General features: G+C 44.8%; 1 protein-coding gene across 4 annotated transcripts in view; it reads right to left on the bottom strand.

Annotated features, from left to right (window-relative positions):
- Positions 1 to 406: 406 nt before the first annotated feature.
- MAST3 (microtubule associated serine/threonine kinase 3) overlaps positions 407 to 12,109 on the bottom strand; it is a 130,580-nt gene continuing 118,877 nt past the window's right edge. For all 4 annotated transcript variants that reach the window (XM_070748149.1, XM_070748131.1, XM_070748141.1 and 1 more), the window contains 5 exons: positions 11,369 to 11,595; positions 7,840 to 7,962; positions 6,488 to 6,624; positions 3,469 to 3,650; positions 407 to 1,885 (listed from right to left, as the gene is read on the bottom strand). In XM_070748149.1, the coding sequence (XP_070604250.1) occupies positions 852 to 1,885; positions 3,469 to 3,650; positions 6,488 to 6,624; positions 7,840 to 7,962; positions 11,369 to 11,595 (1,703 nt within the window). In that variant the 3' untranslated portion in view covers positions 407 to 851. The remainder of the gene's footprint in view (positions 1,886 to 3,468; positions 3,651 to 6,487; positions 6,625 to 7,839; positions 7,963 to 11,368; positions 11,596 to 12,109) is intronic.

Below are 12,109 nucleotides of genomic sequence, written 5' to 3'. Positions count from 1 at the left end.
AGTTTTCAATGCCTAAAACAATGTCACTTGGCGGGACCCAGGGGAAGAGCCTTCTCTGTGGCGGCCCCGACCCTCTGGAACCATCTCCCCCCAGAGATTAGAATTGCTCTCACCCACCTTGCCTTTCATAAACTTCTTAAAACCCACCTCTGCCGCCAGGCATGGGGGAACTGAGATACTCTTTTCCCCTAGGCCTTTACAATTTTATGCATGGTATGTCTGTCTGTATGTTTGGTTTTATAATAACGGTTTTTAACTGTTTTAATATTGGATTGTCATATGCTGTTGTTAGCCGCCCCGAGTCTACGGAGAGGGGCGGCATATAAATCCAATCCAATCCAATCAAGAGAAGAGGCTACCTAGAACGAACAGACTGTGCCGCCAGCTACCTACACGAGGCAGAAAAGGTATTTCGTATGCTTTACTCTTTCATTTATTACCTTTTTTCACATTCGGCAGTATAGCCAAGGGGTCAGCGGGAAAAATTATTAATCGTGGAGCATATTCACACTCCAGAAGATACCCAGGTGCGCGGGTGGGAACGTTTAATGCTTGATTTCAGGGCACCGAACAGAAGCCAAATCTGAGAGCCCCAAACCTGAATGAAATGGGAATGTTTTCTAATTAGTAAAAAAAAAAAAAAAAAGCAGCGTTGCCTTTATCTCCAGCGTGAACCACCACCAACCTGGCCCTGCGAAGAAAAACACAGAGGAGGAGGAGGAGGAAGTGATAAACAGCTGAAAAAGACCCTATCAGCAGAATGAAAATGAGACCCCAAAGTTCTCAGTCCTGGGCATTCGCTTACTTTCTTTGAACTGCCCCCTTTAAGTGGTTTTAAACGGGACTTCCAGTCATTTTTCCAAATTCTCCGGTAATTGCCACTTCGGGGCGGGTGAAGGTGAGATCACTGCCTTCTCCCCGTGGGTTGTCCTGTGTGTGACTGCAACAGTGGGGGAAGACTCCCTCTGTTCCCAGCTGCCCCAGGGCTGGGAGGAGACGCTCTTGTACTCCACGGCCATTGTCCCATCGTCTTGCTCAGTGTAGACCCGGGCCTCCAGGTGGGCAGGATACGATCCTTGACATTCCCACGTGGCTGCGATTTCTGCGGGCTCATCCCCTTGCACTGCAATGTCGGGCACGAGGAGCCCCTGAGGATCCGATGAGCCGCGAGGCCCGTCCTCTACCACCCAGGAAGCGGCGTGAGATCCGTGCTGCCAATCTCCAGGTTTACTCTGTGCTTGGGCCTCTCCGCCGGATGCAAGCTCTGGCTCATCAAAGCTCACTTCCTGGACCGCTTCTTGCTTCTTGAAAGAGTCCCGGCGTTCAGATAAGTTCAGCCGCCGCATCACCACGACTTCGGGGTCTCGGTCGTAACGTTCCTCAGACCAGTCCCGAAGTCGAGAAAGGCCGGCGTCTCCCAGGGGGGCCACGCCGCTCTCCCTGGCTCCTCCGTTTCCCAGGTTGGGCGTCTCCAGGGTGAGCTTTCGGACGCCCACCACTTTTTCAGCAAGGGAAGTAGGGATTTTCTCCGTGGACTGGACCCGCTTGAGAAGAGGCGAACGGGAGCTGTCTGCACTGCGAGGCCGGGACACTTGGCGGACCATGGTAGGTGGAGACAAGGTCTTGCCTTGGAATGTCTGGACGTTTTTTGTAAACAGTGGAAGTGGGGAAGGGGATCTTTGCGGGGAGGGGGGCTGGGGGACGGAGGAAGGAGTGCAGGCCAACGGGGAAGGTGGGATGCTGCTGGTTGACTTGCGGCGGCTGACCTTGTAGAGATGACTGTTGACTTTTGGCCCCAAGCCGTGGAGGGAACTTGGCCGGATCTGCCCTGCTGGAGAGGTCGGCGTGCTGGAGGATGGAGAGGGACTCTGAGGCGAGATAGAATCTGTCAAAAATAGAAGCAATTAGGGGGAACATACTGCACGTATCTGGTGACAGCAGATACTTTTACCGCTGTTGACTTCCTTTATTTAGTAATTTATTATTTGTTTGTTTGTTTATTCGACGTCTATGCCGCCCAATCCCGAAGGACTCAGGGCGGCTTACAAAATAATACAATACAATACAAAAAGATACAAGCAGTAAAAATAAGTTGAATATAATATCTAAAACTAAACCCTGTAATAAAACCCATATATATATCAACCTTGAATCAACCTTGAGCTGGTGATGAGATTTGAATCACTGACCTACAGATCTACAGTCAGCTTCAGTGGCCTCTACCTGCTGCGCCACCCCGGCTCATTATTATTATTATTATTATTACTATTATTGTTGTTGTTATTATTGTTGTTGTTGTTGTGTATATACTATATAGTATACTGTATATACAGACTCAAACTCAACCCGGATAAGACGGAGTGGCTGTGGGTTCTGCCTCCCAAGGACAATTCCATCTGTCCATCCATTACCCTGGGGGGGGGGGAGTTATTGACCCCCTCGAGAGGGTCCGCAACTTGGGTGTCCTCCTCGATCCACAGCTCACATTAGAGAACCATCTTTCAGCTGCGGTGAGGGGGACGTTTGCTCAGGTTCGCCTGGTGCACCAGTTGCGGCCCTACCTGGATCGGGACTCACTACTCACAGTCACTCATGCCCTCATCACCTCGAGGCTCGACTACTGTAATGCTCTCTACATGGGGCTACCTTTGAAAAGTGTTCGGAAACTTCTGATCGTGCAGAATACAGCTGCGAGAGCAATCATGGGCTTCCCAAGGTATGCCCATGTTACACCAACACTCTGCAGTCTGCATTGGTTGCAGATCAATTTCCGATCACAATTCAAAGTGTTGGTTATGACCTATAAAGCCCTTCATGGCATCGGACCTGAATACCTTTGAGACCGCCTTCTACCGCACAAATCCCAGCAACTGATTAGGTCCCACAGAGTCAGCTTTCTCCAGGTTCCATCGACAAAACAATGTCATTTGGCGGGTCCCAGGGGAAGAGCCTTCTCTGTGGCGGCCCCGACCCTCTGGAACCAGCACCCCCCTGAGATTAGAACTGACCCCACCCTCCTTGCCTTTCGGAAACTCCTTAAAACCCACCTCTGCCATCAGGCATGGGGGAACTGATATAACTTCCCCAGGCCTATATTGTTTATGTATGGTATGTTGTGTGCATGCTTTTTTAAATTATGGGTTTTTAGTTTTAATTATTAGATTTGTATCCTATATTGTTTTTTCTATTACTGTTGTGAGCCGCCCCGAGTCTACGGAGAGGGGCGGCATACAAATTTAATAAATAAATAAAATAAATAAAAAAATTTCACAACAGGGTGGAAAAGGACTGTGTTTTTATGAACTCTTTCAATAAATCAAGGAGCCTGTATGATTTCTCTTTTCAAACAGCTGTTTCTAACCACAGCGCCACTAAATCTCTTACAACTTTTATTCATCCCAACAGACTTAGTGGATAAAAAAGTCCAGGTGAGAAAAAGGATTTCGTGAGAGATTCACAAGATCTTACCTGGCACAATATCCGGGACAGGGTTGTGGCAAGAAGCAGTGGATCCAGAGGACGAGCTGTGCGTTGGGGATCCAGGAAGGCTCTCGCTGGACGAGAGAGAATGGTGGAGGCCAGAGGAATAACTGCGGCTGGTGTGCAGAACGGAAGTTTGTTTTGAGATCCTCTTGAATAAGGATTTCCGTCTAGGAAGGAGCGGGGGGAGAAGGGGAGAAAGACACTTACTAAAGGTTCCAACATCTGAAGAACCAGGCTGAGACTTACCAGAATGATGGTTGATTTGAGGTATGATTTATCAGCTGTCATTATCATTAACATGTCCCACTTAGCAATTTTTAGCATCAATTTCAATCAATTCAATTTATTAGATTTGTATGCCGCCCCTCTCTGAAGACTCGGGGCGGCTCACAACAATAATAAAAACAGTATTAACAATGGAACAAATCTAATAATAAAATTACATTTAAAAACCCCAACAATTTAAAAACCATACAACACATACACACCAAGCATAAAATATAAGAAAGCCTGGGGGAGATGTCTTAATTCCCCCATGCCTGGCGATATAGGTGGGTCTTGAGTAACTTGTGAAAGACAAGGAGGGTGGGGGCTGTTCTAATCTCTGGGGGGAGTTGATTCCAGAGGGCCGGGGCCACCACAGAGAAGGCTCTTCCCCTGGGGCCCGCCAAACGACATTGTTTGGTCGACGGGACCCGGAGAAGGCCAACTCTGTGGGACCTTATCGGCTGCTGGGATTCATGCAGTAGAAGGCGGTTCCGGAGCTATTCTGGTCCAATGCCATGAAGGGCTTTAAAGGTCATTACCAACACTTTGAATTGTGACCGGAAACCGATAGGCAGCCAGTGCAGGCCACGGAGTGTTGTAGAAACTTTAAAATCTTTGTACTCTTCTGTTTTTACTTTCTTCTCTTATAAATCATCTTTACTTATCTATTATTACCCAATATATATAGATATATACATGTACTAGAAATTGATATTTCATTGGAAACGAGATGTAAGATTTACTACTACAATTTAAGATATACAGTAGTTGGTAATAATAAGGATACTGTTTATTTACATTGTTTAAGAAACATTATAATGATAATAAGGAATTTACGTACTATGATGTATAATGTTACTATTTTTCCAAATTTCTTGATTTTGTATCCCCTTTCCCTACCTTCCCTTTTTTTCTTCTGTTTATCCTTTCCTTCCCCTCCTTCTCCCTTTCCCCCCCTGTATTTATAAATAAATTATACATTTTTAAAAAAATTAAAAGTAATATTAAAAATTTTTTAAAAAAGAAAAGAAACGTGGGCGAATCTAGGAAGGCCCATGATAGCTCTCAGGCTGCATTCTGCACGATCTGAAGTTTCCGAACACTTTACGGTAGTCGAGCCTCGAGGTGATGGCATGAGTGACTGTGTTCAGTGAGTCCCGGTCCAAATAGGGCCGCAACTGGTGTACCAGGCGAACCTGGGCAAACGCCCTCCTCGCCACAACCAAAAGATGGTGTCCCGGTGCTCTTTGTTTGGTACGCAACGCACAAGCGAGAACTTGTCACTGTCAGTTGCCTCATGGCTTGCTACATTATTTTTTATCAGAAAAAATGGATTGGTGCTCGTTTTTGGTATCTCCCAGAACCAATTAATGACAAGTACCAAGGTACTACTGTATTTATTTTCAGTATATTAAGGAAAATGCTGATAATCTCTGCAAAAGTCAGCATTTTGCTGCCAGGTTTCAGGACAAATTTAGAAGGCTCTCCGAAAAAGTAGATCTTCAGGTAATCTTCAGGTAGCTTGCCCAGTACAAGCATAGGTAGTAGAAGAGGAGGGTCAACTCACAAAGCATGAAAGAGCTCTCTTACTGGCTTAAAATGATGGCCAGGTTCTGTTCCAACAACAAATAGGTGTATAGAAGGTTGGATAGATAGATAGATAGATAGATAGATAGATAGATAGATAGATAGATAGATAGATAGGGATGGATGGATGGATGGATGGATAGATAGAGATGATAGATAGATAGATGTGATCGATAGATAGATAGATAGATATGGGTAGATAGATAGACAACAGACAGACAGACAAGGTTGGATAGAGAAGTAGATAGATAGATAGATAGATAGATAGATAGATAGATAGATAGATAAACAGAGAGATGGATTTATAGATTATAGATGGATAGAAAGAAAGAAAGATAGATAGATAGATAGATAGATAGATAGATAGATAGATAGATAGAAAGATAGACAGACAAATAGATAATAGAATAACAGAGTTGGAAAGGACCTTGGTGGTTTTCTAGTGCAACCCCCTGCATAGACAGGAAACCCTTATACCAGTGATGGCGAACCTTTTTTTCCTTGGGTGCCAAAAGAGCATGCGTGCGTGCTATCGTGCATGCGTTAGTACCCACACCCATAATTCAATACTTGGGGAGGGTGAAAACAGCTGCCCCTGCCCTCTGGAGGCCCTCTGGAGGCCTGAAATGGTCTGTTTCCCAACGTCTGGTGGGCCCAGTAGGCTTGTGTTTCGCCCTCCCGAGCCTCCAAAGGTTTCCCTGGAGCCGGGGAAGGGTAAAAACACCCTCCCGCATCCCCGTGGAGGCTCTCTGGAAGCCAAAAACGCCCTCCCAGAGCCTCTGTGCAAGACAAAAACCAGCTGGCCAGCACACACACGCACATTGGAGCTGAGCTAGGGCAACAGCTTGGGTGCCAGTAGATATGGCTCCATGTGCCACCTGTGGCACCCATGCCATAGGTTCGCCCTCACTGCCCTATACCATTTCAGACAAATGGTTAGCCAATCTCTTCTTAAAAACTCCTAGCATTGGGGGCAAGCACTGGGCCTCACCCCCATTCCAAGCTTGTCTCAGTTACCTTCCTCAATTCGGCACCAATTAACTATTATTAATTCGACTTCTATGCCGCCCAATCCCGAAGGACTCAGGGCGGCTTATTTATTAATTAATTATTAGCTATTAACTTTGTTTGCCTGATCTCAGCCACCTACTTGTCCTGGCTGTCCCGTTTGCGATTCTTCTTACAGCGGCGGGCCATCCGTGTCTTGGAGCTATTCTTGCGCGCAGGGCCCACTCGGATACTAGTGTTCTCTAGGGCAGTCGTCCTCAGGGAGACCTTGTTTCCGCTCTGCAAGAAGGACACAATCGAGAACTATCGGACTCTCCCAAAGGGCCACCCTTGAAAAGGTACGCCCCACCACTCACTGAAATGCTACAGACACACGGATAGAACACGTTCACATTACGACCACTGGCACTGCCCATTCTCTTCTGCTGGCTTCCCGCTACACAATAATAATACCAACTTCCCCCGTGAACTTTCCCTGCGAGAGCTACATGCCTTGTAACCTTACTTTCCAGATAACCCTTGTACTTTAGGAACCCATTTAGTTTTGACTTTCTCATAGCTATCTTTTGAAAGGCATTCCATCAGCTAGTATCTCACCATTTTTTCAACATTTGTACTTAGAAACATAGAAGATTGACGGCAGAAAAAGACCTCGTGGTCCATCTAGTCTGCCCTTATACTTTTTCCTGTATTTTATCTTAGGATGGATATACAGTGATACCTTGTCTTACGAACTTAATCGGTTCCAGGATGAGGTTCGAAAGGTGAAAAGTTCGTAACACGAAACAATGTTTTCCATAGGAATCAATAGAAAAGCGATTAATGCGTGCAAGCCCAAAATTCACCCTTTTGCCAGCCGAAGCGCCCGTTTTCACACTGAGGCTCCCCTCCATGGGAAACCCCACCTCTGGACTTCCGCGATTTTGCGATGCTGCGATTTCGCTGAGGCTTCCCTCACTGGGAAACCCCACCTCCAGACTTCTGTTGCAAGCGAAGCAGCCGTTTTTGCGATGCTGGGATTCCCCTGCTGGGATCCCCCTGCAGCATTGCAAAGACGCAGAAGTCCGGAAGTGGGGTTTCCCATGGAGGGGAGCCTCAGGGGAATCCCACCAGTGTGAAAACGGGCACTTTGCTGCAACAGAAGTCTGGAGGCAGGGCATCCCAGCGGCGTCGGTGGGTTCGTAAGGTGAAAACAGTTCGGAAAAAGAACCCCGGGTTCGTATCTCGAAAAGTTCGTATGACGAGGGGTTCATAAGACGAGGTATCACTGTATGTTTATGCCAGTCATGTTTAAATTCAGTTACTGTGGATTTACCAAACCACGTCTGCTGGAAGTTTGCTCCAAGCATCTACTACTTCCTGTAATAATATTGTCACATTGACGCATGATTCGTCAATTTTATGATTCTCCTGTTGCATGATTCTCCTTGTTTATCATGACTTGTGATAAACTTGACTTTACTTGCGATCTTCACTGCAGCTGAAGATACATACCTTCAGAAACAGCTCTACGACATCCATGTGAACCAAACCCAGGACCGACTCCCCGTTCACATGAGTGATGAGATCTCCCGCTCGGAGTCCTGCATCATGAGCTGGGCTCCCATCCTCTACATTCTACGACAGAAACAAATCATCATCCATGAAAATGTTTATGACAATCCACTTAACGTTTGAAAATATTTGCTCGTATAGGAAGGTGGAGAGTTAAGCATGCAAGTAGCTTTCTCTTTCGTAGACTTCTCCAGTCATTTGCCCCCCCTTTCATTTCATTTGCTCCCAATCCAGCAGAAAAGATGTGGACCTGATAAAAACCACACTTCAGAATTCCAGCTTGGAAATGAAGTGAATCTCGGATTCTGCAATGTTCAGCTACTGCTTTATTTATTTATTATTTATTTATTTAGATTTGTATGCCGCCCCTCTCTGCAGACTCGGGGCGGCTCACAACAAAGTGCAAAAAACAATTTATAACAAATCTAAATTTATACTAAAAACATTTTAAAAAATCCCATTTTCTAAACTCACATACATGCACACATACCATTCATAAATTATATATGCCCGGGGGAGATGTCTTAGTTCCCCCATGCTTGACAACACAGGTGGGTCTTAAGGAGCTTACGGAAGGCAAGGAGGGTAGGGGCAGTTCTAATCTCCGGGGGGGAGTTGGTTCCAAAGGGCCGGGGCCGCCACAGAGAAGGCTCTTCCCCTGGGGCCCGCCAACCGACATTGTTTAGTTGATGGGACCCGGAGAAGGCCCACTCTGTGGGACCTAATCGGTCGCTGGGATTCGTGCGGCAGCAGGCGGTCTCGGAGATATTCTGGTCCAGTGCCATGAAGGGCTTTAAAGGTCATAACCAACACTTTGAATTGTGACCGGAAGTTGATCGGCAACCAATGCAGACTGCGGAGTGTTGGTGAAACATGGGCATACCTAGGGAAGCCCATGACTGCTCTCGCAGCTGCATTCTGCACGATCTGAAGTTTCCGAACACTTTTCAAAGGTAGCCCCATGTAGAGAGCATTACAGTAGTCGAACCTCGAGGTGATGAGGGCTTTATTTATTTATTTATTATTAATAAGTAGTTATGTTTATAAATATCAGGATCACTAAGTGTCTTGTTCAATGGTGAGTACCAGTAATAATGGTGAGTAAATGGTTGTTAAGGGAATGGGAAAGGGTAATTTAGGGTTTTAAAGTGTTAAGGGATGGCTTGTGATACTGTCCATAGCCAAAATTAGTGTATTTACTTCCGCATCTCTACTTCGCGGAAATTTGACTTTCGCGGGCGGTCTCAGAGCGCATCCCCCGCGGAAATCGAGGGAACATTATACTATAAGATGGAATCCATAGGGCCTTGGTGATTGGGAATTATTTGTTGCTGTTTGTCTGTTGGGGTCGAACTTTAAATCTTTCTCTTTCAACCTGTTCTTCATATCCACTTGGTAGAATGCCTGGCCTTGTTTCTGGAAAGGCTGAACCATGTTGGGAGTTAAGTGGCTCTGCTGTTTCTGTTTTCAGTTATGCCTCTTGCTAACAACTACTTGGCTAGGAATTTATGACTGAGTTTAGAAAGCCCGCCAAACATCCTCCAAAAAATAAAAACCCACATTCCTGATTCACCAAACATCCTCCAAAAATCAAAAACCCACATTCCTGATTCTCCTCCAATGCGTTCTTTTTCAGCAAAGTGATTTAGAGAGCAAGAGATGCTTCCTGGTGATTATGAGGAGCATATAATCCTTGCACATCTATGGCAAATCATCTTCAGATCTGCCAAAGTGACAATCCCACTTGGCTTCCTGTTGAATTAAAGGATTTCAGTTCCAAAGACGAGGATTTGACATCTAAGATCAGTTACAGCAGAGCTCTAAACTGGAAGCTGAATTAGCTGGTCTACAAGCCCCCCCCCCCTTAATTCTATGGTTCAAATCATACAAAAGCAAAGTTCTTTTGGGTTATTAATAAAACCTGAATGGCTGGGTTCATGCCTTATTGTAAGCCAAAGAGCTATATTCACTCCCCTTACAAGTGCAACACTTTACAGCTTAGCTCAGTGTTTCCCAACCTTGGCAACTTGAAGATATTTGGACTTCAACTCCCAGAATTCCCCAGCCAGCGAATGCTGGCTGGGGAATTCTGGGAGTTGAAGTCCAGATATCTTCAAGTTGCCAAGGTTGGGAAACACTGCCTTAGCTTATGGCTGCTTTCTCTCACATGTGATTTCTGTTACTTTGATTAAACAAATTTTGCGACCAAATCCACATCTAGGCTGGGATGAGGCATTCTTGAATGCCTCCCCTGTATCTTAGTATCCTCTGCAAACCATGCCTGCATTATTATTTTAAGGAGCTGTGGATTCAGTTCTACAGAGGAATCGTTGAGTCTGTCATCTGCACCTCCATAACTGTCTGGTTTGGTTCTGCAACCCAACAAAACAGACACAGACTTCAGAGGAGAATCAGAACTGCAGAAAAAACAATTGCTGCCAACCTGCCTTCCATTGAGGACCTGTATACTGCACGAGTCAAAAAGAGGGTGGGGAAAATATTTACTGACCCCTCGCATCCTGGACACCAACTGTTTCAACTCCTACCCTCAAAATGTCGCTACAGAGCACTGCATACCAAGACAACTAGACAAAAGAACACCCGACACCATCACTCTGCTAAACAAATAATTTCCTCCACACTGTCAAACTATTTACTAAGTCTGTGCTACTATTAATCTTCTCATCGTTCCCATCACCCACCTCCTCCCACTAATAACTGTATGACTGTAACTTCATTGCTTTTATAGTTTTGATTTATACTGACTGGCTCCTAATATGATTTCATTACTTATTTGTACCCTACGACAATCATTAAATGTTTTACTTCATTATTCTTGATAAACGTATCTTTTCTTTTATGTATACTGAGAGCATATGCATCAAGACAAATTCCTTGTGTGTCCAACCACAATTGGCCAATAAAGAATTCTATTCTATTCTATTATATTCTATGTTCTATTCCATGTTCTGTTCTATTCTATCCTTATTCTATTCTATTCCATGTTCTGTTCTATTCTATTCTTATTCCTATTCTATTCTATTCTATTCTATTCTATTCTATGTTCTATTCCATTCCATTCCATGTTGTTCTATTCTATCCTTATTCTATTCTATTCCATGTTCTGTTCTATTCTATTCTTATTCCTATTCTATTCTATTCTATTCTATGTTCTATTCCATTCCATTCCATGTTCTGTTCTATTCTTATTCCTATTCTATTATATTCCATGTTCTATTCCATTCCATTCCATGTTCTGTTCTGTTCTATTCTTATTCTATTCTATTCTATTCCATGTTCTGTTCTATTCTATTCTTATTCCTATTCTATTCTATTGTTATTCTATCCTATTCTATCCTATTCAACAGCCCTGAACTAGGTAATCCTAACTAGCTTTCCTACACCCCAAAATTCTTTTTTTCCATCAGCTTCAATCAACCTGAAAGAAAAGTGTGTGGTTGTGGCTTACCCAAACCATGTGGTACACAGTGTAAACATCGCTGTCGCCCATGTAGACACGGATGGCCCTCAGTGAGAAGCCGTACTTCTTCCCCGAGCTGTAGATGACAATGGGAGGCCGCAGACTGGAGCCCCCAAGCCCCGAGTCCCGACTTGGGGAAGAATCACGGGATGAAGGATTGGAAGAGAGAGATCGGGGTGAGATGGGGCTTCTGAGAACAGCCCCACTAAAGTCATCTGTTTAAAAAGAAAAAAAAGGAAGAAGGGGCGGAGTGGTAAGGGTGAGATAACTAAATTACAATACAGTGTAACCTCTACTTAAGAAGTTAATTCGTTCCATGACCAGGTTCTTAACTAGAAAAGTTTGTAAGTAGAAGCAATTTTTCCCATAGGAATCAATGTAAAAGCAAATAATGTGTGCAAACCCATTAGGAAAGAAATGAAAGCTCAGAATTTGGGTGGGAGGAGGAGGAAGAAGAGGAGGACAGTCGCTGCCGAAGGAAGAAGGTGAGGGGAGGGGAATCAAAAAAATCCAAAACTTTGAGGCTTAAAAAAAAAGAAAGAAAAAGCACGCGCCTCCTATACACCCGGCACGAGGCTGCCTCCCATACACTGCGCCAGAGAGAGAAATTCAGGGAGAATGGCAGGAAACTGGCCGGGCCTTTGTGCCATTCTCAAATTTCCTGGGAAATTTTTCCGGGTTCAGGTTCTTAAGTAGAAAATGGTTCTTAAGAAGAGGCAAAAAAATCTT

Source organism: Erythrolamprus reginae, chromosome 1 (assembly GCF_031021105.1).
Source record: "Erythrolamprus reginae isolate rEryReg1 chromosome 1, rEryReg1.hap1, whole genome shotgun sequence".
NCBI classification, from domain to species: domain Eukaryota; kingdom Metazoa; phylum Chordata; class Lepidosauria; order Squamata; family Dipsadidae; genus Erythrolamprus; species Erythrolamprus reginae.
Note: the sequence above shows the minus strand (reverse complement) of the source record. Positions and strands in the feature narration are given on the sequence as shown.